The sequence below is a fragment of the Leucopleurus acutus genome (genome assembly GCF_964270905.1).
Source record: "Leucopleurus acutus genome assembly, chromosome: 13".
Lineage (NCBI taxonomy): Eukaryota > Metazoa > Chordata > Mammalia > Artiodactyla > Delphinidae > Leucopleurus > Leucopleurus acutus.
In genome coordinates this window covers 65176004-65199989 of record NC_139155.1, presented here as the reverse complement: position 1 = coordinate 65199989, position 23986 = coordinate 65176004, and the positions used below count along the sequence as shown (strand labels likewise).

At 60.2% G+C, this 23986-nt stretch overlaps 1 protein-coding gene across 13 annotated transcripts; it reads left to right on the top strand.

Annotated features, from left to right (window-relative positions):
• Positions 1-6803: 6803 nt before the first annotated feature.
• Positions 6804-22738, top strand: GGT1 (gamma-glutamyltransferase 1). Of its 13 annotated transcripts, none has more exons than XM_082853695.1 (15): positions 11479-11547; positions 11672-11736; positions 11997-12165; positions 12653-12817; positions 13441-13571; positions 13720-13806; positions 16572-16785; positions 17000-17157; positions 18093-18242; positions 18647-18783; positions 21131-21318; positions 21499-21626; positions 21721-21833; positions 21906-22019; positions 22359-22734. In XM_082853695.1, exons 2-15 carry the CDS (start codon positions 11697-11699, stop codon positions 22503-22505), a joined length of 1941 nt encoding a protein of 646 aa, XP_082709821.1. In that variant the 5' UTR covers positions 11479-11547; positions 11672-11696; the 3' UTR covers positions 22506-22734. The 13 variants fall into 13 exon arrangements, with proteins under 13 accessions (XP_082709824.1, XP_082709826.1, XP_082709825.1 ...); XM_082853697.1 differs by having other exon boundaries at positions 11480-11547; positions 16572-16764; XM_082853688.1 differs by having other exon boundaries at positions 11476-11547; positions 21721-22019; positions 22359-22736.
• Positions 22739-23986: the final 1248 nt, after the last annotated feature.

The window sequence follows — 23986 nt, the reverse complement described above, 5'->3', positions numbered from 1 at the left end:
AGTTGACAAATGTTTATCACCCCTCCCTGCTTGGCTGGGGGCAGACTTGGGCAGGCTGGCCTCCTCTGCCAGACACCTGGGAGATAAATGGGATGGGGGATGCTGGTTAACCATCTCAGCCTGGCTCTGGGCAGGCTGGCAGCAGGCCAGCCGCACCTGCCCCTGCTTCAGTCTTCCCCGTGACAGAAGTGGGGAAAGTGTGTGGGGTGGGGGCTGGCTACTCCGGGGACCAAGTTTGAGCCAAGGGCCCCCTAGCTGGAGAGGTCTTTATTGGAGGCTTGCTGCCCCTTATAGCACCCCCCACCCAGCTCTGGGCCCCTCACAGTCCCAGGGTAGGGGGCATTTGGGGCACTAGGCTCCAGACCCTGACCTCCACAGCAAGGAGGGTGTGTCCAGCCTGGGAGGACAGGGTAGCTGGGCACGGGTGCCGGGGGTTGAGCATGGACAGCGATAGGGGGAGGAGAGGCTGTCCGAGGGCCTGTAGTAAGTGAGGGCAGAGTTAGGCTCCTTCTTCTGAGTTAAGAATTGCCCCCCGCCCAAGACTGTCCAAGACAGAGTGCTGGGCTCTGTGGTGCCCTGGGGCTGAGCCCCTGAGACAAGGCAGAGGGCCTGACCACCCACTGAACCCCAGCCCTTGTTGTTGCCTGCTTGGGTGCCCCCATTGGGCCTGTTCCTGGGGCCTTCCTATCCCGGAGCCCCTTCTTTCCTGCCATCTGCGACTGGACCCAGACACCTCCCTTCGCTGCTGTGTAGCCAGCTTTGTCCTGGGGCCACCTTGGCACCACAGGTTTCCTCCCTGGCAAACCTGCATGACTGCCCGGCCTGCCTTCCTCCGGGGCCAAGGTGCTGCTCTCACTAAACTGGGCCAGAGACTTCAGCAGCAGCCCCATTGCCCCAGGGGCCTCGCAGACCCCTACCCAGAGCTGGCAGGCTGGTAAGACCTCCCCCACCCCAATCTCAGGGCTGGAGCCAGAGCTGGGATGATTCCCAGATCGTGACCATATCCTTCCAGAGGCTGAGCCAGGTCTGGACATTGTCCCCTCAAAAGCGAGAAGGCCGAGGTTGGGGGAGGGGGTGGGGTGGGGGCGGGGTGGGGGCGGGGGGAAGGCAAGGGAGGGCTGAGCCTGGATGTCATGAAGGGGGGCCGTCAGGCAGCGGCAGAGGGAGTATGCCCAGAGCTTGGAATCCCATGGAAAGTGGAGAACTGCTCCCCAGCCCCACCCCTCAACCCCGCCCCACCCTCTGTGTCCTTGGCTGAGAGATTCCTGGAGAACATTTTCCAGGAAAGGAGGGAGGGGTGGCATCTGGGCCGAAATCCCTGCCTGGGCCTCCCTCAGCCTCCTGTGAGGGGTGGCGAGGTTGACTCTTTCTGGCCTAACCTGACTGGGACAGGGGACCCCAGAGACAGAGCTGTGCCCTCGGGAATGGTAGCATTGTCCCCCCACTGGCCGGCCTCCATGTATGCTTAACTAAAGCCTGCTGGCCCCTCTGCCTGGAGTTGTCCTGGGCCGCTGAGCTGTGTTTGGGGAGACCCCGTGGGTGGAGGGCTGTGGTGTTGCCCTCTCAGCCCCCAGGGCTGATGTGGAGGTTCAGGGGTTCTCGGGGCAGCCTTACCACCCCTGGGAGCCAGAGAGTCAAGTGGACGGAACCCAGGCCCTGCTGGGGGCATCTTGGGCCCCAAGTGGGAACTTCCAGGAGACAAGTAGCACCGACAGCTGGTGGCCCAGGTGGAATGACAGGGAAGCAGGGTCCTGATGACCCAGCAGGTTGGGTGGAGGGCTGTTGCTGGCGCTGCAGCTGGACCTGTCCCACCTTCGGGCGTCTTCTCTACATACCCAGTGGGATATTTCAAGCCAGGAGGAGGCAGGGAAGCCCAGGGCTGATGGTACCTCAGCAAGGAGCCAGGTGTCACTGAGCCTCCTGGCAGCCACTGCAAAGAAGGATGCAGGATGGATTCGGAACTCACTAGGAGGAAGGAAGCAGACAGACAGTCTATGGAGACAGTTTCCCCTGGATCTGGCTCTAAGGAATAGGTTGTGAGCTTCCTGCAGGGCTAGGAGTCACCACGGGGGTCACAGGTGTAGGCTCAGTCCCCAGCTCCTAATCCCCTGGACCTGCCCCCTTTTGGGGTGTATAAACACGGGCAAGGTAGTTAGTGGTACTAGTTTTCTGTGGCTGTCATAACAAATTACCACAAACTTGGTAATGGCTTAAAACGACAGAAATGTATTCTCTCCCAGTTCTGGAGGCCAGAAGTCTGAAATCAAGGTGTTGGCAGGGCTGTGCTCTCTGAAGGTGCTCGGGAATCGTCTCTCTTTGCCCGTTGCCAGCTTCTGGTGATGGCCGGCAGTTCTCGGCCTTCCTTGGCTCGTAGCTGCTTCACTGCAATCTCTGCCTCCATGGCCACAAGGCGTCCTTCACTGTGTCTGTGTGTCTCCCTTCTTACAGGAAGCCTACCTTATTGAATTTAGAGCCTACCTTAACCCAGGATGATCTCATCTTAACTAATGACTTCTACAAAGACTCTATTTCCAAATAGGGTCCCATTCAGAGCTCCCAGGCAGATGTGGATTTGGGGGGAAACTATTCAGCCCACTACAGTAGCTTCTGCAAAACTGTTTCCTCCTCTGTAAAATGGGGAAAATAGAATGCCCATCTGGCAAAGGTGTAGGATTAGACGCAGCAAGGAAAGCGTCCAGCACACATGCACGTGGCATGTGTAGGCTCTAATCAATCTTCCGTGGCTTCATGCCGAATCCACCCAGCCACCTGACAGCCATTATACTTACATTTAGTGATGATCACTGGGCCCTGTGGATACTTCAGAGACAAAGACGCAGGAGGTTAAAGGAACAGCAGAGGTGGGGAGCTGTGATGGGGGTCCCAGACACTGCGGGAGCCGAGGAAGAATCAGACCAGGAGACAGAGGAGGGCTTCAATGAGGAGGCGGTGGCGTTGAAGTTGGGGCCTGATGGAAGAGCCCCAGCAGTAGGGCAGTGGGTGAATCACACAGAGGAAGGGGCAGGCCCCAGCTGACAGGAATTTATCTGGAGGGCCACGTGAACCTTTGAAGTGTTTTTCAGTGGGGGAGGGATGTGCTCAGAGCACTGCGGATGCAGTAGTAGAGCGGCTGGGGACTCTGCAAAGTTGCCAGGTGAGAGGGGGCGGTGCGGGGGTCTGGGGGGTCAGGTTTGGCGAGCAGGAGGGGGTGTAGAGGTAGGGGCTGCTGGACAGGGCCGGGGAGGATGCGTGGGCTGCTGTCCAGGGCTAGGCCCTGGCTAACATGGCCGGTGGAGGTCTGGGAGGGTAGCTGCCTAGCTCAGGTTCCGGCTTGTTGGTTAGGCATCTGAAACATCAGCCAACAGGATGTTTCAGTGAGGGGGGGCCAAAGAGATGCTGAAAAAGGGGGTGGGGGCAGGGCTTCTACAAGCCCAGGCAGGCTGAGCAGGGTGTACATGGAGAGTGTGGGGCAGTTTTGGCATTAGCGGAACCGCGCACCCACTTAGCCCTGTTCAGGGTCACGGGGTGGGGGATGGCAGCCGTGGACAGGTGGGCTTGGGCGTTGCACCCACACACACACACCTGGAGATAGGAGTATGTCGGCTCTCCGGGAGACCAAGCCATGTGCTGGGCTGGGGTGTGGGCAAGACGCAGCCTTCCTCCCCCACCCCCTGGAGCTCCCAGACACCGCAGATAATTATGAGGTGATGTGATAAATGCTACCTATGCAGGGAGCCGTAGGCAGGGAGGATGCGGTGGCCAGGAGTGGGGCACTTATGACCTCTGAGCTCTGAGCTGCTCATCCAGGAGGGAGAGGCAGCTGCAGGCCCGGGTGCTGAACCATGGAGGTCATGGTGCTCACAGCAGCCTGTGCATGGCCGTCTCAGTGCATCTGCCCAACAACTATTTTAACGATCCCTGCTATCCAGATAGAAAACTGAAGGCAGGAAGAGGAGACCCTGGGCCATCAGGGCTGGGACTGAACTTGAACCTAGGGACTGTAGAGCCCATGCCCTTGGTTGCGCTGCCTCTGAGTTTGGGAATTAGACTTGGTCCACCAGGTGCCAGACTGGCTCTGCTGCCGGAAGTTTCCAGGTGTTAACAAGCTGCTAGCCCTGGAGGCCCATGTACTTGCCGGAGCTCCAGCCTCTGTCCTCACATCAAAGGTGGGTGCTGAGATGGTGAACCGCTACAAGGGCACCAGGGAGTGTCTGGGACACAGGGGGCTCTCTGCCTATGCCTGCAGTTGACCAGAGCTCACTTCCCACTACCACTGGGCCTCACCAGCCCCTTCACCAAACCCGAGTTCTCCTTCCGTCCCGTCAGTGTGGTCTGTGTGGCTCTGAGAGGTGGTGGCCAAATAGCCATAGGGTATGGGGAGCCCTGCTCTGTGGCCTCTGACAGTGGGCAGGGTGTTAGGCCAGGTCCCCCTGAAGCCGGTGCAGAAGGCATTCCAAGAAGGGCAATTGGGGCTTGACATTGGGAAGAACCTGCCAAACAACCAGTCTCACTGTCCTTAGAGGTAGTGAGTTCCCTGTCATGGCAGGTGTGCAAGCTGACCCTTCTGGGGTGATGGAGATGGGAGCTCAGAGGCCAAACATTTGAGATTCTGTGGTCCTCAAATTGATGAAGATGAACTTTTGTTCAGCCAACTGACCAGATGTCTCCTTGGTGCAGATACCAGGGGACACAAAGTGTCTTGGATGATATTAGGTTTCCTGACTCCCGGTGGGCCCTGAGATCCTGGTCCAGCAGCTCTGGAGGATGGGTCAGATGCTGCTTGCGTCTGGACCTGCCTGCCTGTCTCACTCACTGTGAGGCTCCCAACTGCATTTTGGGATGTTGTGTCTTTTTTTCTGGCCGAGTCACGTGGCTTGTGGGATCCCAGTTCCCCACCAGGTTTTGAACCCAGGCCCCAGCAGTGAAAGCCCAGAATCCTAACCACAAGGCCACCAGGGAACGCCCAGGATGTTGTGTCTCTACCAGCCGGATGTGGCCCACCTGGGGCACAGGCTCAGCTGGCACTTCTGGGGGCTCAGACACAGCCACTCCCAGGACCTGACAGCAGGGTGGGGCACCACTGGTAGGAAGTGGTTTGCAGGTCTTTCCCCATTTCCTGGGTTGCTGTCCTGCCGGGTAGCTTTGGGTAAGTGCTTTTTCTACTTAGGGTGAGGTTTCCTGTGCCAGGAACACCCTGCTTGCCCCACAAGTGCTTTGTTTTTCCAGGCATAGAAGTGGGGCAGACCTGAGCCTGTTAGAGCAGGAAAGTGGCCTCCAAGGCCTCTGTGGACCCACTTCTCAGAGTGGGGGATGGGCCAGGTGCCTGCCTCCCTGACCACTGGTCCAGGGCCTGAGCCTCCTGTCTGGCCAAGGCCCCCAAACTCTCTAGGTCGCTGGTGCCAGCACCACAGGGGTGATTAGCAGATGAAAGGTTTTGGGATGGTGGGGTGGGGCCCCCAGGCTGCCTTGGCAGCTTCCTTGGCTGGAGGCCGGCCTGACCCAGGGGAGCTCCTCCAGGAGCAGGGACACAGAGACCCAAGCTCAGCCAGCCCCCAGCCAGCGCCCCATCAACACTCCCTTCTTCCCATGGCCCCTGCCCTCTGCCCGACTCCCAGAATGGCTGAGGAGCTAATGGTCACCCACCAGGGTCTTAATGAGTGAGCTGGGGTTAATGGGTTACCCAGCCCGGTGGCACATTCACCAGCCTCCCCGGGCTCTCTAAGTCCAGATGCACTGGCCTGGCCTTCAGGGCCTGAGCTCAGCCACTTCCTTTTCCAGCTTTGATGCCTCAGGGCTCAGGAAGGGTCAGGGCGGTCAAGAGTCTCCCTTGTACCCTCACTGCTGCGGAGATGCCCCAGGCTCAAATTGTTCCCTCTGCCTGGCTGGCCTCCACAGTCCGATCCCAGTGCTATCTGGATCCCCCCCCCCCCCCCGCATAGTTTCTGCCCCTCCCTGGGGGTCCTGGGCTCCTCTTCCTCCTTGGTTGACTATACTATCCCATCTTCAGTCTGGCTGGGGGCTGCTTGAGAGAAGAATCTGAATGGGCCAGGGTCAGATGGGAGAGTGAGTGAATGAATGAATGATGGATGAATACGTGTAAGCAGCAGGCTGTGTGTGGACCTCAGAAGAATGGGCAGGCTTGGGCCTGCCAGCCCTGTGGGGGTACCCACCCCATCCTGTTGGCTGGAGCAGGTGCGGGGCGTGAGCAGATGGCCCCATCCTCCATCAGCCTGCCTCCTCAACCCCAGGAAGTTGAGGGATGAGGAAAGACTCCCCGGTTCATGTGACTCCTTTTTGTCCTGGTGACGGTGACCAGGGTCCTTGGAGTGACAGCCTGTGGACATCTGCAGCCCCGGGCGTGGGGGCGAGGGCATCCCCTGACCAGGAACTCTAGAGAAAGCGTCGGGCTTCTCAGGCCTGGCGGGGCCTCTGATGCTCACACACCCACCCCTGTTGGTGGAGGCATCTGGCTGTGCCCCAGCACTGTGGGACCTCTCTTTGGATATTGAACGTGGCCGGGAGTTCTCCTCCTCCCAGAGGACCCTTGGCCTAACTGGCCTCTGCCTGAAACCCAGCCTCATGTAGCCCTACTGAGGCCCTCAAAGCTCAGGTCTCTTATGCAGGGTTTGGGACCCCACTGGGCTTGAAGAGGCTACCTGCTGTCCCAGGTCACACAGCCCCAGGGACAGGACCAGGAACCAGTCCTCTTCCCACCTGGAAAGGTTCCTGTGCCTTTAAAGCCTCCCCCCACTCAGGCCAGCAGGGGGAGGGAGGGGAGGAGCTGGGCACTGGGGACTCTGCTCTGTGCTGGAGTACAGAAGGAGGACCAGCCTTGCAGCCAGGTGAGCTGGGGCAGGATGGGCGTCTGGCTGTACCCCAGTGCTATGTGACCCTGAAGCTCAGCTCACCATCTCTGAGCTGCTGGACATCGTAGGAGTGGGGAGCTCAGGCTTGGGGCCTCTCGGGGGCATCTGGAGGACTGGGTTCCAGCCCCAGCTCTGTTATGTCCTGGCTGTGCTCTGGAGGAGTCCCCCGTCCTCTCTGAGCCTCAGTTTATACACCTGCGTCATGGGAGTGAGCTGCCCTTCAGGGTGATGGGGGTGGGGATTGTGTGGACGGATCCTGCAGAGGGGTCACACGGATGGGCAGAGCCTTCGGCCCTTGGTCTGACTGGGTCTGGGCTGGGAGCCTCTGTTTCTTTTCCAGTAAGTGGGTTTGAGGCTGCCTGACAAGGCTTTCTGGCTGACTGCTACAGTTGTGGGGTGGGTGGAGGAGGGTGGGGAAGTGGGCTTCTTGGATTGAGAGGGAGGAGGGCAGTGTGGAGAAACTGAGGCCCAGAAGGATGGGGCAGCCTGGGGTGGTGGTGGGGTCACTGGGGTGGCGGGTCTGGAGTGGAGGTGAGTGGTGATGGGGGCTGAGGTGCTGTGTCCTCGGGCCACATCTCCTCTCGGGCTCTGGTTTGCTCTCATGGTGGGGGTGGGGCATGGCCGGTACAAGTACAAGGGGTGATTGCACAACTCCGGGGACGCCCGCCCCCTTGTGGTCATTGCAGGCATGTATAGCTATTTCGACAGGTTTCTGGCAGGTAGTGGTGATCAGGTCTTGGGGAAGGAGCCTCCCAAATCCAGTCTGGGTCATGGTAAACTTCCTGCCCAGAGCTGTGTTCTCATACCTAGGGGACATCACTCCTCACTGTGGGCATTGGTGGTAAGGAAGGTGAAGGGGTGCCTACCTGTCCATCCATGTGCCTCCAGGGCCAAGTCGCTTCTACTTAAGCCTCGGCTTCAGGCCTGTGAATGGGTTTGGGGCTGTGCCCAGTTTCGCCCCTGTGACTCTGGGGCTGGAGGATTAACAGAGAAACCCCACGCTGTCTGTTCTGTCTCACTCTTCTTCATGCTCTCTTCTCTGCTGCGTCCTAGAACATGCTCGCTCAGCCTAGATTCAGCATGGGGGTGTGTGTGTGTGTGTGTGTGTGTGTGTGTGTGTGTGTGTGTGTGTACTGGGAGGGGGTGGTGCTGATGGCAGGGTCAGTATCTCTGGCTGGGTGAGGCTTGCATATTCCTGGGGGCAGAGAACTCACCACCTTTTGTGCCTAGGACAGGAGCCGTGGGGTCTGAAGGAGACCTCCAGCCCAGACCAACTGCCCCCAGGTCCCCTCTCTGCATGTGGGTGTGGGGGGCTGGCTGGGACAGAATGTGACACACTTGATGTGTGAGGAAGGGCTTTCTTTGCTCTGTGCGTATGTGTGCCTCAGTTGACATGGCCTTTGAGACACCTTCACTTTTGTCTCCCCTCCATAGAACCTGCAGCTGCAGCTGGGCTTCCTCCAACTTGCCTCAGCTCAGGGTTTTCCTGTTGAGGTCACCTGGGGGGTCTGGGTCATCCTCTGCCCACTCAGACCTTCTTCTTACCTTCCTGCCACTTCTGCCATGTCTCATGCCATCCCAGGCAGGGAGAAAACCACTGAGCAGGCTCAGGCATTGAGACAGAGCCCTGTGGCTCTCCACTGCAGACCCCTCCCAGCCGACTGAGCTGCAATGCAGCCATTCAGGCAGGACCAAATGCCCTGATGTTCCTGGCTGATGTCCAGTCCTTGGGGACAGGTCTTGGGCCTTGGTCCCTGGATCCTGCCTTGTCCATCTTCTTAGTTACCCCGGTCTGCAGGGGAGGGGATGGTGTCTAGGGAAAGAGCTGTCATGGCACCCCCATCCCAGGGTCATGCTGCTTGAAGATTTCATGGTAGTGCATTGGTTCGGTTCCATGCCAAGCCCGCCCAAGGGCAGTTGAGTGATAGGACCAGGCCTGTTCTGGCTGTGTGACCCAGGGCAGGCAGCAATGTCTGGTCAGCCTCCACGTCTCCTTCTACCTATCAAATGATGCAGCCTTGCGGGGTTATTGCGGATTAGATGGCACAGATGGGGGCTGTGGGGGCTCCTGGGCAGCTTCCGCACAGCGAGCTGGGGAGAGGGGGAGGGAGGCATGACTCAGGAAGTGGCTGAGCCTTCTCCTTGGCTGACGAAAGCCAAAGGGGGAGGGGGCAGTGTCCAAGTTCCCTGGGGCGGGTCTGCAGCTGCTCCTGACTCTGGCCTCCTTGGTGGGCTGGTCAGGGACATGCAGCAACTTGGGGCGGGTACGGGGTAGCCAGGTGTGCACTGGTGGGCTGTGTGACCTTGGACCCGCTCTGGCCGTCTCTGGGCCCTGCCTTTCCAGGCTGTTTAGGTGGTTCCTTGGGCCTGGGGCACTAATGTTCCTGGATAGGTGGTGGAACCTTCCGGACTTGAAGCCCTGGGCCGTGCCCCAGGGAGGTACCCTTGCCGTCCAGCTGTGGGGTGTGGTGAGCCTCTCAGGTCTGGGTTCTGCTCTGGTGCTGGTGACACCCCTGCTCCACGGCCTTAGGAACCATCTCTGGGACACCATGTCTGGCCCTGGAGTTCAGATACTCTGAACAAGGACAGGGCAAGCCTGTGGGGGACACCCACCCTTCGGAGGGGCCTGAGTCCAGGAGGAGGGATGCCTTGTCTCTGTCACCACACCTCGCCTTCCCCATTGGGGCCACACCCCTTGCCTGCTGCCACCATCCAGGGGACCCCAAGGGTCACTGCTGACAGCACCTCGTACCTCCAGGGCCCTCCCAGGGCTGCGTGAACTCTAGTCACTTGGCAATAGGCCGAGTCCCTGTGCCTCCTTGTTGCCGTGACATGACAGCAGCCTCCGGCCACCCTCCGGCCATCCTCCCTGCCAGGCCAGACCTCTCTTTGAGGACCGCCCGCTCTCCACCTATTCTGACACACACAGGGATTCTAGGTGCGCCCCCCGCAGGCCTCTCCCTGTCTCCCCCCGCACCCCTCCCACCCCCATCCCCCACCCCCTGGACTACGCCAGCATGTGAGTTCCTCCGGCCCCTCCTGCTCCTTTCCTGCCTCTGCTCCTCCTGGGAGGAGCCCACCCCCACCCCAGATCCCAGCCCAGCTCTGAGGCCCCCAGAGGAGCTCTGCCCAGGCAGGGCTGCAGGCGTGGCTCTGGGCAGCTCCTGGGAGTGGGGGGGCCTGGCCTACACTGTGGCCAAGACCTTCCCAGGCAGACAAATCTGCCTCTTCCTCCCCAGCCAGTGTCCCAGCCCAGAGCTGTCTTCTGAGGAACAGGGGCTGTCCTGGGCCCCCCCGCTGCCCCCCAGGCCTCAGGTAAGCCCACCGGGCTCGGGAGGAGCAGGGTCGCTATTGGAGGTCAAGCACCCGCTCTCCGGCCTCAGTTTCTCTTCCTGACACTGATTTGGGTGAGAGCCAGTCCTCTGGGCTTGGACGTTGTTTTAGTGAGGCTGAGAAAAACGTGTGTGGGGGATGGGAAACAGAAGCACAGTCACCCGGCAGGGTGTCTTCCGCAGGGCTGGGATGGCTGCCTATGGGGGGCTGAGTCAGACCTCCCTACTGCCCTGCCCAGGGAGAAGGGGATGGGTCAGTGTGGCCCACCCCTCCCCCCACTCCCTGGCAGACAGAGCCTCACAGGGTACCCCCTGCCCTTTGGGGAGCCCACTTGGGCCCTTGGGTGGAAGGATGCGCAAGCATATGGTTGGTGGGGGGCTGGAGCGTGGACCTCAGGAGGTCTTGGCTGGCTTGTCTAGGGGCCTGAGGGTGGAGAGGAGCACCCAGAGTTGTGGGGGTGGGGTCTCAGCGGATGGTCCCAAGCCCAGGAGAAATGAGGCCATGCCCTCAAGCTGCCCAGCGTGGCCTGACCCAGTGGACAGGACTGGGGGGCCTCCTTGACGGGTGGGGCTGTGCCTGTGCTGGTGAGGGGGACACCGGCTCCTGTCTTGCCCCGCCCACCCCACCGCATATGATGGGAAAGTTCTAGGTCTGGAACAGATGCCTCAGGTTGCTGGCCCAGCTCCTGAGGTCCCGCAGACCTCCCAGCACAGCTGCCTCTATCAGGAACCCTGACCTGGCCCCCTGCCAGGGCCCGGGGTACACCCTGAGAGCTGTCAGGCCTGGCAGAGGGCATGGCCTGTCCTCAGGGCAGTGGTGGCGGCAGGACCTGGCTGGCTCTTTGGAGAGAGCCTTGCCTTCTGACCGCTCTTCCAAGGACTGAAGAGCAGGCAGTGCTGGTGGGGGATGGGAGGGTGTCCAGCGAGAAACGGTGGTGCCTAGATTCGGTCAAGGTGGTCAAGACAGAGAGGAGGCTGGCTTGGACCCTGCTGGGGGTGTGGAGTGGTAGTCAGCTGTGTGCCCGCCCCCTGAGCTTGGGGAGGAGAAATCCCTTCTGTGCTGGGGTCTGGGCCCCCACGTTGGGTGGGACTCCATTCCTAGACCAGCTCTATGAGACCCTGTGAATAGGGACAGGGTAGCCAGAGGGGTCCCAGCCCTGGGCTCTCCAGCGGACATCGCCCTTTGGAGGGAACTGAGTCCGGGAGAGGACGCACCCTGCCTCTGTCACCACACCTCTCCTCCCCCGTTGAGGTCACACCCCTCGCCTGCTGCCATTGCCACGGGGACCCCAAGGATTACTTCCATCCCTCCCTCACAGCCTGGCAGGAAGTCAACAGGGAAATAAACGGTGAGTGGAGGCTGACCGGCTCCCCTCTGCCATACACAGACCTCCAGGCCCTCCCAACATAGCCAACACTTACCTAACACTTCATGCTTTCCAACCCACTTCATCTTCACAATACTCCCAGCAGGCCCTTCTGTCATTCCACTGGACAGATGGTCAGATGGTCAGTGACTTGCCCAAGGTCCCACACAGGTGAGACGGGGCAGGCTGGCCCCAGAGCCCATGCTCCATCCCCTCGGCTGGCACACTGGCCCTCTCCCCTTGGTCACATGACAGCTCCCTGCCCTGCTCTGTGCAACACCCTTGCTGTGCAGGAGAGAAATGCACTGTGGGGATGGAATATTCACCAACATGGGAGTGGCTGACGGAGTTCATCAGAGGCAGAGACACCTCACATTGCTCCCCGGAGGGCCAGGCCCAGCCCGCTTCAGAGACACCTGCTCCATTTTCAGGAGAACAAGCAGACTGCGTGGTGCGGGAGTCTCCCTGGAGCAGATTCTGCGGCCACAGGCTCCTGCAGAGCGTGAAGGAGACCTCAGTTATTTCTCCGGCCTGTTCAGCCCAAACCGTCTTTTGTGGCCACCTCCTTGGGAGGCTCAGGGCTCCCACCCGCCGAGGAAGGTAGCTCTGGTCCCACGGTGGCTCAGCTGATATTTTCAGGAGACTGTGGGTGCCCCCTTTGAGGACACAACAAAAGCTGAACCCCACGCTCTGTGGCAGGTCACTCTGGGGACCCAAGAACAGTGCCGGGAAAGAATCAGGCCAGGCCTGTGCCTCCTGGAGTGACTGCAGGATCAGGGGCTCCTCTCTGGAAGTGAAATCCGGGGGGCTCCCTGCTGGAGATGGGGTCCTTACTGGGAGGGGGCCCCGAGGATAAGCAGGAGGATTTGGGGGGGCAGAGGTAGGACCAGGAGCTTCTGGCAGAGGGAGTGGCCTGAGCAAAAGTCTGGGGACTGGGTGGCCCATGCATTCTGGGGGCCGGAAGGAGACACGAGGACATATGTCTGAGGCTCGACTTTGTGCTGTGCCCTGTGGGACGATGATGCGCCCAAGGCCAGGTCAGCAGTGGCCACCTGGCCTTCTACCCTCCCATCCCCCGTGCCCGCAGAGCCATGAAGAAGCGGTCCATGCTGCTGGCCCTGGTGGCCGTGGTCCTAATGCTCCTTATCATTGGCCTCTGCATCTGGCTGCCTGAGACCTTCAAGCCCCACAGCCACGTGTACCCCAGAGCTGCCGTGGCCGCGGATGCCAAGCGCTGTTCAGAGATCGGGAGGTGAGTGGGGCAGGGTGTGGGGACACAGGCCCTGGAAGACAGCCACCGTAAGTGGACCTGGGCAAGACCCTCGCCTCTCTGGGACTCAGTTTCCCCACTGGTAAACGGGCTGCCTGGATGAGGGGTGTTCGGTGTGCGTGGAGCTGCCTATCCTGTCCCTGGACCTTCTCAGCAGCTTCTGGTCAGGGGAGAAGGGGACACTGGCCCTGAGAGCAGGGTGTGGGTCTCCCAGTGTCCAGCTGAGCCCTCTTCTCAGTTCAAGGGTGTCTGTCTCTTCAGATAAACTCTGCTGTTTTATTTTTAGACCCCTAGCTCACATGTACAAAGATCAGTTCTCACTTAAAAACTTAAACAGAAAAAAGATATTATTAATAAAAAGTAACAATTTCCCCTTTTTTTCCGATTATAAGTCACGTACATCTGTTTGCTTGAAAAAGAGGAACATTTAAGCCCGTTGGTTTTAGAATACAACAGTCTTTTACATTAAAAAATCAAAAACTATGGGCTCCTCTCCATCCTCCTTTGGGCAGTGTGGCCAGGCGGTGGGGAGGTGTGTGGAGGGGTGCGCATCTCGGAGGGTAGAGAGCCCGCCGGCTCTCACTCCCGGCACGTGCCACTGGCAGGGATGCATTGCTGGACGGCGGCTCAGCGGTGGATGCTGCCATCGCGGCCCTGCTGTGCGTGGGGCTCATGAACGCACACAGCATGGGCATCGGGGGTGGCCTGTTTCTCACCATCTACAACAGCACCACACGTGAGTGGCTGGCAGGGTGGGAGGTGAATGGCGGGGCTGCCTGCCTCAGGCTGCAGTTGGGCTGGGCAGGCAGAGCTGGGCAACTCCTAGGTTCACACAAGTGAGGGGCTGGTGTTGGTCCGGACTGCCCACATGCTTCTTCTTCCAGGAAAGGCTGAGGTCATCAATGCTCGAGAGATGGCCCCTCAGCTGGCCTCTGCCGGCATGTTCAACAGCTCAGAGCAGTCAGAGGAAGGTGAGTGCAGGCTCGGTGTGGGTGCAGGGGCAGGACGAGCTGCTGGAAGGCATGAGCACCCCCCCACACCCTCCATATTCCCCCCATCCCATCTGGGGCTGGGAGTGGCTCTGGCAGTCCCCTCCCATCCCTTCCTGGCCCCACAAAACCCTCCATAATGATTGGTCAAGCCCATCATCACAGAGGGTAAAGAGAGCTTCTGTTATTTCTGCTCAGGTCCCTCCAGGGCCACCCGGAGCTAGAACACGGAGAGAGTGATTACTATTACAACAGCTTGCATGTGCCGGGGTCCTGGGGCCAGCACTCTGCTCAGCCCTTTTCACCGATGAGCCCCTTGAATCCTCCCTGTACGCTTGGCAGGGGTAGCGTGGTGTTGATTTCCATTTTACAGGTGGGGATGCTGAGGCCCAGAGAGGTCATGTAAACTGATTAAGGTCACACAGCTGGATGGTGGTAAAGCTGGGATTGAACCCAGGCTATCTAAACCCTGGGTTTTTAAAGGGCATCCAAGTCATTCATTCGTTCGTTCATTTGTTCATCGGTGGGGATAGCTCTCTAGAGTATGGGAAGGAGTCTCTTTTTTTCTAACCTGTCCTTAAGCCAAGAAGGAAATCCCTGCAACTCCCCAGGCAGCCAAGGGAAATCAATGGCCACCAGGGGGCGCCCCTGCAAGGACCCCAGTGGATTGCAGGATGAGGTTGGAGGGAAGGAGGTGTGGGGATTAAAGGCCATAGTGGGTCTGAACCCCTCCTGCAGGCTTTGCAGGACCCCTCCTGCAGGTGGAGCCCTGTGTAGGGTGCTGAGAGCAGTCGTTTTGGAATCCCCTCCAGCACAGTCTTTGAATTTTTACCCATTGGGAAACTCAGTGTAGAAATGAAATCATTCAGAGTGTGAGATTGTGGGAATCTTACAGACTTAGCATCTTTGGATGCTTGGAATTCACATATTTAACTAGGGCTTGTTGGGCACCTCCTACAGCATCAGGGGCTGTTCCCTAAGCCAGTAGAAACAAAGGTAACAGGTGAAATGCACATTCCAGGTGGAACAGGGAGAGATAGCACGCATGGGTGTGCCATGTGCCACAGCACTGCTTGGGAAGCAAGGGTGGGAAGGGTTGGAGGGCTTGTGGGTTCATCAGGTGCCCTGGTCAGGGCATGTGAGCAAAGACCCAGAGGCTGGGGCTGGGGGCAGCCGTGGGGGTGTCTGGGGGAAAGAGGAGGACACAGGGTCAGGTAGAACCGCCCAGGTCATGTTGGACCTCATGGGTCATCATGTCTGAGTGAGGTAAAGGTGTTCCCTGAGTCGAAAGGGGGACCTGGGTGGATCTGGCCGCTTTCTGATGGGACCCCCTCAGGCTGCTGTGAAAGAGGAGGAGCAAGTTACCTGCCCGTCAGGTGGCCCATCAGGATGTCACGGTGATAACCAGGGAGAGATGAAGTTGGCGGCTGGTGGCTGGGCCGAGCACACTTGGAGGGCGGAGCTGCAGATTTGCTGATGGGTTGGGTGTGATGCTCACCCAGGAGTCTCGGGTGAGTTGGGGTCTCAGGTCTGCACCTGGAAGGACAGGGTGGCCCTTACAGAGACCAGCAAGGTGTTAAGTTTGAGAAGCCTTTTTCAAGTGGGCAGGTGCATCCTCAGATCTGGCCATCAGGGGAACAGGCCGAAGAGTCAGTTTGGGAGTTGTCAGCATGTAATGGACCCTGCAGCCTGACATGGAGGAGGGCACCCAGAGTTGGTGCAGACAGAGGAGAGGGCAGGGAGATGCAGAAGTGACGCAGGAAGAGAGAGTGATGGGCCAGGTAAGATGAGAAAGAGGCCCTGCGATGGCAGCGTGGGGGTCACTGGTGACCTTGGTGAGAGTGTGGCATGAGAGCCTGATTGACCAAGGTCAGGGCAGCACTTATATAAGGGGGAGGAATTGTGTGCTGGGTGTCAAACCTTCCGGGATGTGCCAATGTCGTAACAACCCGGCTCTTGGAACCTCGTGCCCCACTTCAGGGTAGGAGAGGCAGCTCGAGAGCTGCAGCCGCCAAGCCTGGGAGTGCCCCCCTACCCTGCATCTCAGGGTTGAGAGCAGGAGGGTGCCTAGGAGCCGAGGCTGTGGCTGAAACTTTCTGGGTCAGTGCTGGCTTTAGGGTGTGGCAGGGGCAGTGAGGCCTAGTGGGGAACCAGGGTCCAGGGCTCTGTTTCCAGGGGAATCATGGCTCCTCCAAGGACAGTGCTGGGAAACAAAACTCTTTATGGTCAGATGGGGAAACCGAGACCCAGAGAGGGGACAGGGCAGGGGTTTGGGCTCAGGTCCCAGTTGGGACAATGGAAGAGAGGAAGAGAGGCCCTTGCTTTGGGACCAGCCCAGCCTGAGAGTGGCCTGGGCTTGCACTGGGGGCTTTGGCGGGTTTTGGAGGAACACTTGAGTCTTATGGGATGAGGGGCCTCGTGGCCCAGGAGGCTCAAACTGAGAGATGGTGAGGTCTGGCTTCCTTATACTCTCGCTGTGCAACCGCGGGCCTGGCACAGGATTTCAGACACGGTGGCACCTGCGGAGACAGGCATCCAGGCCTGGGACAGCGGAACCCAGCACACGTGCTACCGCCCCTCCCTCCTGTGCCCTCATCAGACAGCTGAGCTGAGCCACACTCATGCCTGCTGAGTCCAGATGTGACCTCAAAACTCTATGTCCTTCCTGAGCCTCACTGGTCCCACCTGGGGATGTGCCTGGAACATCCCCCGTGTGGAGCCACTAGCTGTGTCCCTCTCCTTCGCAGGTGGGCTGTCGGTGGCGGTTCCAGGCGAGATCCGCGGCTATGAGCTGGCACACCAGCGGCACGGGCGGCTGCCCTGGGCTCGCCTCTTCCAGCCCAGCATCCAGCTGGCCCGCCAGGGCTTCCCTGTGGGGAAGAGCTTGGCGGGAGCCCTGCAGAGAAGCCAGGCTGCTATCCAGCGGCACCCTGAGCTGTGGCACGTCTGTGGTCCCTACTGGTGGGCGAGAGCGGGTGGCACTTTAAGGAACCTGCGCTGAACGAGGGACCAAAGCCCTGCCTGTTCTGAGCCTGGGGGTGGGGTCCCGGCCCCACCTGGGCTGGATTCTGTGGACAGGGGCACCCCATCCTTTGTTCTCTTGTGTGTGTGTGTGTGAGTGGGGTGGCTGAGTCTGCCCCACCTGCCTGCCTCACGGGAGCCCCCTCTGCCCCAGCGAGGTGTTCTGCCGGGATGGGAAGGTGCTGCGGGAGGGGGACCGAGTGACCATGCCTCGGCTGGCCGACACCTACGAGACGCTGGCCTTGGAGGGCGCTCAGGCTTTCTACAACGGGAGCCTCACGGCCCAGATTGTCAAGGACATCCAGGAGGCCGGTGAGCGGGCGACCTCAGGGGCCTGGGGCCAGGAACTCCACAGCGGGAACACTGAGCCTGGGGTCCTTGGGTCCTACCTGGCCTGGACACTGGGCCCTCAGGGAGTGTCTGGCAGGGGAGGGTCACAGATGTGTCTGCAGTTAATGACAGGCCACATGGATCCACAGCTCCTGGTTAAGTCAAAGCTGAGAGAAACCCCGCAGTCCAGGAGAGAAAACCCTGGTGGGGGGAATGCAGGTGTAGGCAGGAGCCAGGGTTGGGGAAGTGCTAAAGTACAGACCCTGGAGGACTTCCTGGAGGAGGTGGTGCCTGAGCCACAGGTGAGGTTGGACTTTGTAAGCAGAGAGAACAGTTTGAGGCCTGGAGAGAAGGCTTTTATTTCTCCAGGAGGATCACAGGGGATGAGGGTGGGCTTGGTGAGCGAGGCATGGGAGGAGCTGCATGCAGGGCCTGCGGTTGGGAACTTGTGGGCAGGTTCTTATAGGTTCAGGAGCCCCATGCTGCCTCTCCCTCACCGAGCCATGGCCTCTTCATGTTAGTTTTTCCAGTGTGTCAGGGAGGAGGGTGATTAGCATGTTGACCTTTACCACTGACATCGGAAATTAGCCTGTAAATACTTGGTATGTCTGCAGCCATTTCCCTAGAGAATTAAGAGCTTCCCTCCACCCACCCATTAGTCATAGGAGGAGGGGACGGGGGCGGGGGCGGAGGTAGGGGACAGGGGGATGGGAGCAGATATCTCCCACTTAGAGAAGATCCTCTGGCCGCCAAGAGGACAGACGACAGACCCAGAGGCCAGTGGGGCAGCAGGTGGAGGGCGCTGGCCTGGACCTGGCCAGGGGAAGGTGGCACCGTCAGGGAGGTCCGGGGATAGACAGGGCTCCCCGCTTGATGGCCCCCCAGAGTGTGCCCCATCTCCGTGTCACCCCATGCAGGGGGCATCATGACGGCCAAGGACCTGAACAACTACCGCGCAGAGCTGATTGAGCACCCACTCCGCATCGGCCTCGGGGACGCCCAGCTCTATGTACCCAGCGCCCCGCTCAGCGGGCCAGTGCTGGCCCTCATCCTCAACATCCTCAAGGGTCAGCTGCCCTCCGCGGCCCTGCAGAGCAGCGTCCTGGGGGTGGGCACAGCCGTGTGAGGTCTCGGGATCACGGGGTGGCTCTCAGTGCCAGAGTTCATGCTGGGCGGCCTGGTCCAGAGGGCACATCTGGTAAATCTGAGTGGTCATCTGTGACCCCGTGGACTGGGTAGCCCTGTGGCTGACATGTGAGGCCCAGACCTCGGGGACCCTTGCTTCCTTCCATCCTCCCCCGCCTCCCAAGCAGCCACTGCTGTTGGTTATTAAACGTCCCCCTTCTCAAGGTGAAGCAGGTGGGTCAGGGAGGCGTGGACCACCCCTTTCCAGGGCACTCAGCTGTCCTGGCCGAGCTGGGATGTCCCGGGGCCACCGGGACCACCAACCTGCCTGGCTCTGCCTAACCAGGGTACAACTTCTCCCGGGAGAGCGTGGAGACACCTGAGCAGAAGGGCCTGACCTACCACCGCATAGTGGAGGCCTTCCGGTTTGCCTACGCCAAGAGGACCCTGCTTGGGGACCCCAAGTTTGTCAATGTGACTGAGGTAAAGGGCAGGGGCTGGCCTTCGATGGGTGGGGGGCCTACCATGGAGATGCCAGGAGGGCTCCCCGGGCCACCCCAGCCTCACTCAGCCTTTATTCATCTATTTCTGCCACTGACTTGCCCTCGGGCAAGGGCAAGGATGTGCTAGGATGGACTGTTGACCCTGAGTCCTAGCCTCTGCCCCACGGAGCTCACAGGGTGGGAGAGACAGACTTGTCAGTGAGTGGTAGTGCCCTCCTCTGCCACGTTCCAACCTCGGGGACTTTGCATGTGCTGTGTCCTTGGCCTGGAAGGCTCTGGAGTGGTCAGTGCCGAGGTGAGGAATGCACAGGGGCATCACAGCCCTCAGGGTGGAGGAGGGTGGATTCAGGGAGGGGACCAGTGTTCCAGGTGGGCAGAGGCCCCAGCCACATGCTCCCTGGTCACACCCAGGAGCTAACTTCCCAGATCCCCACCCAGGCCCTGCACTGCCCGACCCACCCACTCGCCAGGTGCCCCGGCTCCAGGCTGGACTTCCACCTCCACCCCGATCACATCCCTCATTACCTACTTGGGTCCCCCCCTCCCCACAAGGTGGACCCGCAGACCCCCTCACACTGACCTGTGGCCTCCCGCAGCTGCTCAGCAGCCCCTCTTCTCTTACCTGGGGATGATTTTGCTCTCACTGCTCCCCACATCAGCACCTGGCATCCCTGAGGTGGTGGAAGCCAGTGCATCGTGCCCCTCTTTGCCCTCCCTCCTGGCTGAGACTGGCCTTCTGCTCATCCACTCTCTGACCCTGCACGCCCTTCCTACACTGCTGCTCTCCCTCCTGGGTTCCCAGTCTGCCCTTTCTGATGGGTCATTTCCGAAAGAAGTGTATGGTTGTGGGTCCAGAACCCTCCAGCTGCTTCCCCGTCCCTCTGCTCCCCATTGGGGCAAACTTGGCCACCACCTCCTCTCTGGAGCCCTCTCCCCTGGTGCCCGCCCTTCCTCCCTCCCTCCATACCTGCGCTGCCAGGTCCTGAGACCAGCCTCCGTTTCCCCTTCGGTCCACTCTCTGCAGCATCTCACCACGTTCACCAGCACCTCCCTCCCTTGACTTTTTAATTTGCAAGGTTATGGACATTTCGGCACATTTCCTTCCTCTCTCCCCATCTCCATCCGTTTCCCCCTTGCTCTCCCTGTTTTTTCCTTTTTAGATGTCTGGTCGGCTTTTTCCCAAGGGTCCCATCCGTGTCTTGAGGCCCCTGGCCTGTCAAGCTCACACCTGCTGTTGCTGTCACGTCTGCCATCTCTTAGCCTCAACGGACCCCCTGGGCTGTTTTGTTGATTTTAAGGCCCAGGGCAGTTGTCTTTTAGGATGTCCCAATTCCTGCATTCAACCCTGTTTCCTTGGAAGTAGATTCAGGCTGAACGTTCTCCCCTTGGATTAGTCACTTAATTCATGGGTGTTGCTGGAACCTTCTGGAGGCATTTCCTCTGCTCAGCCTCCTGCGCCCTGCCTTGCCCATGAACTCAACACATCAGGTGTGGCCCATCACCCACCTGAGACAGATTCTTCAGGGTCCGACGAGCTCCTTTCCCAAATCAGGCTCCCAACCTGCCCCAGTTAACGGCCACTATAGACTGAAGACTTGGGGCCTTTCTCCGTTCCTCTTTTCCACCTGGTGAGCCCCCAGCAACTCTCACCTGGTGGATATCATAGCCTCCCGGTTGGGCTTCACCCCCACACAGCTGCCAGAGGGATAACACCCATCACGCCTCTGCCCTAAGCACAGGTGGCTTTGAAGTCCTTTTAGGGCTTGTAAGGACCTGTGGGATCAGCCCCTGTTGGCATCTTCAGCCTCTTCTCTCCCTAACCCCATTCACTGTCTGCCTGTCACTCACAGGCCTGCCTCAGGGCCTTTGCATTACCATTCAGGTGGCTTTTTCAGATATTACCTTCTCTGAGAAGCCCTCCCTGAACACTCTGCTCCCACCCCATCACACTCCACCCCCCTCACCTGGCTTGTTCTTTCCAGCACATCCCTGCCTGCCTTTGTCTTCCCTGCTGTGAGGGTGGGGACCTGCGTGTCTGTTCCCTGCTGATCCCCCAGTGCTGGGCATGAAGTTACAAGCTCCCTGAATGAATGAATGATTGGATGCAATGAAAGTGGAGACTCCGAGGACGGACAGACATTCAGAGTTGCTGGACAGCAACAGAGACAGAGGCTGGGGAGAGGGGGTCAGACGGGCCACGTGAGACTTTGGGTGCAAGAGGGTTATGGTCAGAGCCATGGCTGGGGGCTTCCTGAGAGCTGCTCGCACAAGCCCATCCCCCTCCCCACCTCCCTCACCTCCTCAGGCCAGCTCTGGGGTCTCGGCAGGTGGTCCGCAACATGAGCTCCGAGTTCTTCGCTGCCCAGCTCCGGGCCCGGATCTCCGATGACACCACTCACCCGGCCTCTTACTATGAGCCCGAGTTCTACACGCCGGATGACGGGGGCACCGCCCACCTGTCCGTGGTCTCAGAGGATGGCAGTGCTGTGTCGGCCACCAGCACCATCAACCTCTAGTAGGGCTGCTGGGTGGCCGGGTGGGCCGGGGCTGCCTGCGTGTCCTAGAAGGGGGGCTCCACATTGGTAGAGTGCTTGCCCCCAGCTCCCCAGGGAGCGTGTTGGCACTTTGGTGGGCACGTGGGGCTGGTGGGACGGGGCAGGGGTGGGCACAGCTCTCTGACCCAGCTGGTCTGCAGCTTCGGTTCCAAGGTACTGTCACGGGCCAATGGGATCCTGTTCAACGATGAGATGGATGACTTCAGCTCCCCCAACATCATCAACAAGTTCGGGGTGCCCCCCTCACCGGCCAACTTCATCACGCCAGGTGTGGGCACAGGGCTTGGGTGGGGAGGGGGCTGGTGTCCCAGCAGGCAGCTGACCAGCTCCTCTGTCCCCTCCCTCCCACCGGCCGGCTGCAGGGAAACAGCCGCTCTCGTCCATGTGCCCGGCGATCATCGTGGGTCAGGACGGCCAGGTCCGCATGGTGGTGGGTGCCTCTGGGGGCACGCAGATCACCACGTCCACTGCACTGGTATGTGCCACCTGCCTGTGCCCCCAGCCCCTTGCCCGCTGGGCTACACTGACCCCATCCCCTCGTCCGCAGGCCATCATCCACAGCCTGTGGTTCGGCTACGATGTGAAGCAGGCAGTGGAGGAGCCCCGGCTGCACAACCAGCTTTTGCCCAACACCACGACGCTGGAGAAAGACATTGACCAGGTTGGGGGGGTGGTGCTGAGTCACAGTGGGGGCCCCTGGGAATCCTGGAACAGGGCCTGGATCTCCTGTGTCATTGTGGAGTGGACGATGGCTGCTGTCCTCTGCCTGGGGCAGATGACCCTCATGCCCGCTGCCTGGGCCACTTTGCACCCCATGCTCTGAGGGCCAGGCCACCTGCTCCGATGAGACCCAGTCGGCCCAGCTGCCCCCAACTTGCTCTTCGTGGCCACTCAGACAGAAATGGCGCCACCGGTGTCTTTGGAAGCCATGCCCACACAGGCGTGGTTCAGATGGTGTCTTGGGCCCCCGTTGAGGCCTCCCTCTCCCTCCCACCCCCAGGCAGTGGCTGCAGCCCTGAAGACCCGGCACCACCACACCGAGGTCACTTCTACCTTCATTGCTGTGGTACAGGCCATTGTCCGCACAGCTGGTGGCTGGGCGGCTGCCTCAGACTCCAGGAAAGGCGGGGAGCCTGCGGGCTACTGAGTACTCAGACAGGCAAGGTGGACCAGCAGCCCAGGGATGAGATGTCCGCTGGGGGTGGGGGGCTGGGAGTGGGACTTTGGGGGACATGCTTCCCCTGTGAGTGGCAAAGCAGTGCAATAAATGGGGGCTGCAGTGCCAGGCTCTGGGCGGTCTTGCCGGCCAGCTCCCAATTCCCTGGGCCTCAGCATCCTGTGTGAAGTGGGACCACCTGGCAGGGAAGGATGGAGAGAAGGGATTCAGAGGTCTGGACAGCTCAGGCACTGGAGCCAGCCTCAGCATTTTCACTGGAACGGGGCGGGAGTTGGGGGTGCAGGGCTGGGGTGGGGGCCCAGGGTGGGCCATGCCAAGCACTGTTCTTCCTCACCCTGAGCCCCACGACGAGAGCCAGGCCACTTCTTCCCTGGGCTGGGCAGCAGCACTTCCCAGTGTGAGCCACCAGGGGGCGCATGGCCCCGGCGTTTCCTCCTGGGAGCCCTGGTACCTCTTCAGCCCGGCGGGTGTCCAGCCTCACCATAACCAGCACACACTGAGGTGAAGCTGAGGTCTGGGTGGGGGTGGGATTGGGCAAGAGGCTGGAGCAAAACATGTTGGTCAGGGCCAGGCCCAGGGGGCTTTCCAAGCAGAAACCCAGAGTGAAACCCAAGCTGTGATCCATTCCAGAAGGAGGCCCGGTTCTCAGGGATCCATGAACTGGAAGAGGTCGCCAAATCCCCAGGGGTCAGGGCTTGGGCCAGCACCCCAGGGAGGGTGGCTCTGGGTGGGGGAGAACCACAAGACGCAGCACCCAGCCTCCCCCACCGGGGCCAGCCCCTCCCTCCCTCAGGGCCTCCCAACTCATCCTTTATACACAGTTGTAACGCCCAAGGTGAGGTGCTGGGAAAGACCTGGGGAGGCGGGCAGGGGTGAGGGGGTCCCAGCACGACAGCAAGACGTCCCGCTGCCTAGTGAGCACCAGTGGGGGCCCCTGAGGGCAGGGGCACGGGGCTAGGAGAGCCCAGGTTTGGGCTCTCCTTCATGAGGCAGAAAATCCTGATGCTTCCAAAGTGCCCACAGGGAAGCAGGGTGTTGGTCTGCAGAGTGCCCCCACGTCTGAGCCTTGAGCCCTGGAGGGTGGCATCTTTGGGGTCCCTGGGGGATGGGGGGACAAGATGGAGGCTGAGCTGGTGGGGTGGGCAGGTCTCTCCTCAGCCCTCATTTTAGCCCCAGAGGAAAGGGGAGAAGACTGAGGCCTGAGGGGCGGGCCTTGCTCCAGCGGAGGTGGGGGCTGGCCTGGAACTCCCTGGGCCCCAGCACGTGGACGGGGTGCACCCCAGTTCCCCAGCCGTTATGGGGTTCAGCTCCCCCCTGGGGCCTGGAGACTTGGCTTCCCCTCTCTTTCCCGCCCCTCATCTCCTGGACACAGATGTCCAGGGCCCTTTCTGGCTGTGCCTCCCTGATCGCACTTCTGGCCAGCCCAGCACAATGCCTGTTCCTTCCCTGGG

Bases quoted from the DNA above. Each gene is read 5' to 3' on its own strand.
- GGT1 (XM_082853688.1), top strand. From the start codon at position 11,697: ATGGTCAGATGGTCAGTGACTTGCCCAAGGTCCCACACAG. The intron at 12,818-13,440 runs GTGAGTGGGGCA...TGCCACTGGCAG, and splicing joins CGCTGTTCAGAGATCGGGAG to GGATGCATTGCTGGACGGCG. The intron at 17,158-18,092 runs GTGAGCGGGCGA...CACCCCATGCAG, and splicing joins CAAGGACATCCAGGAGGCCG to GGGGCATCATGACGGCCAAG.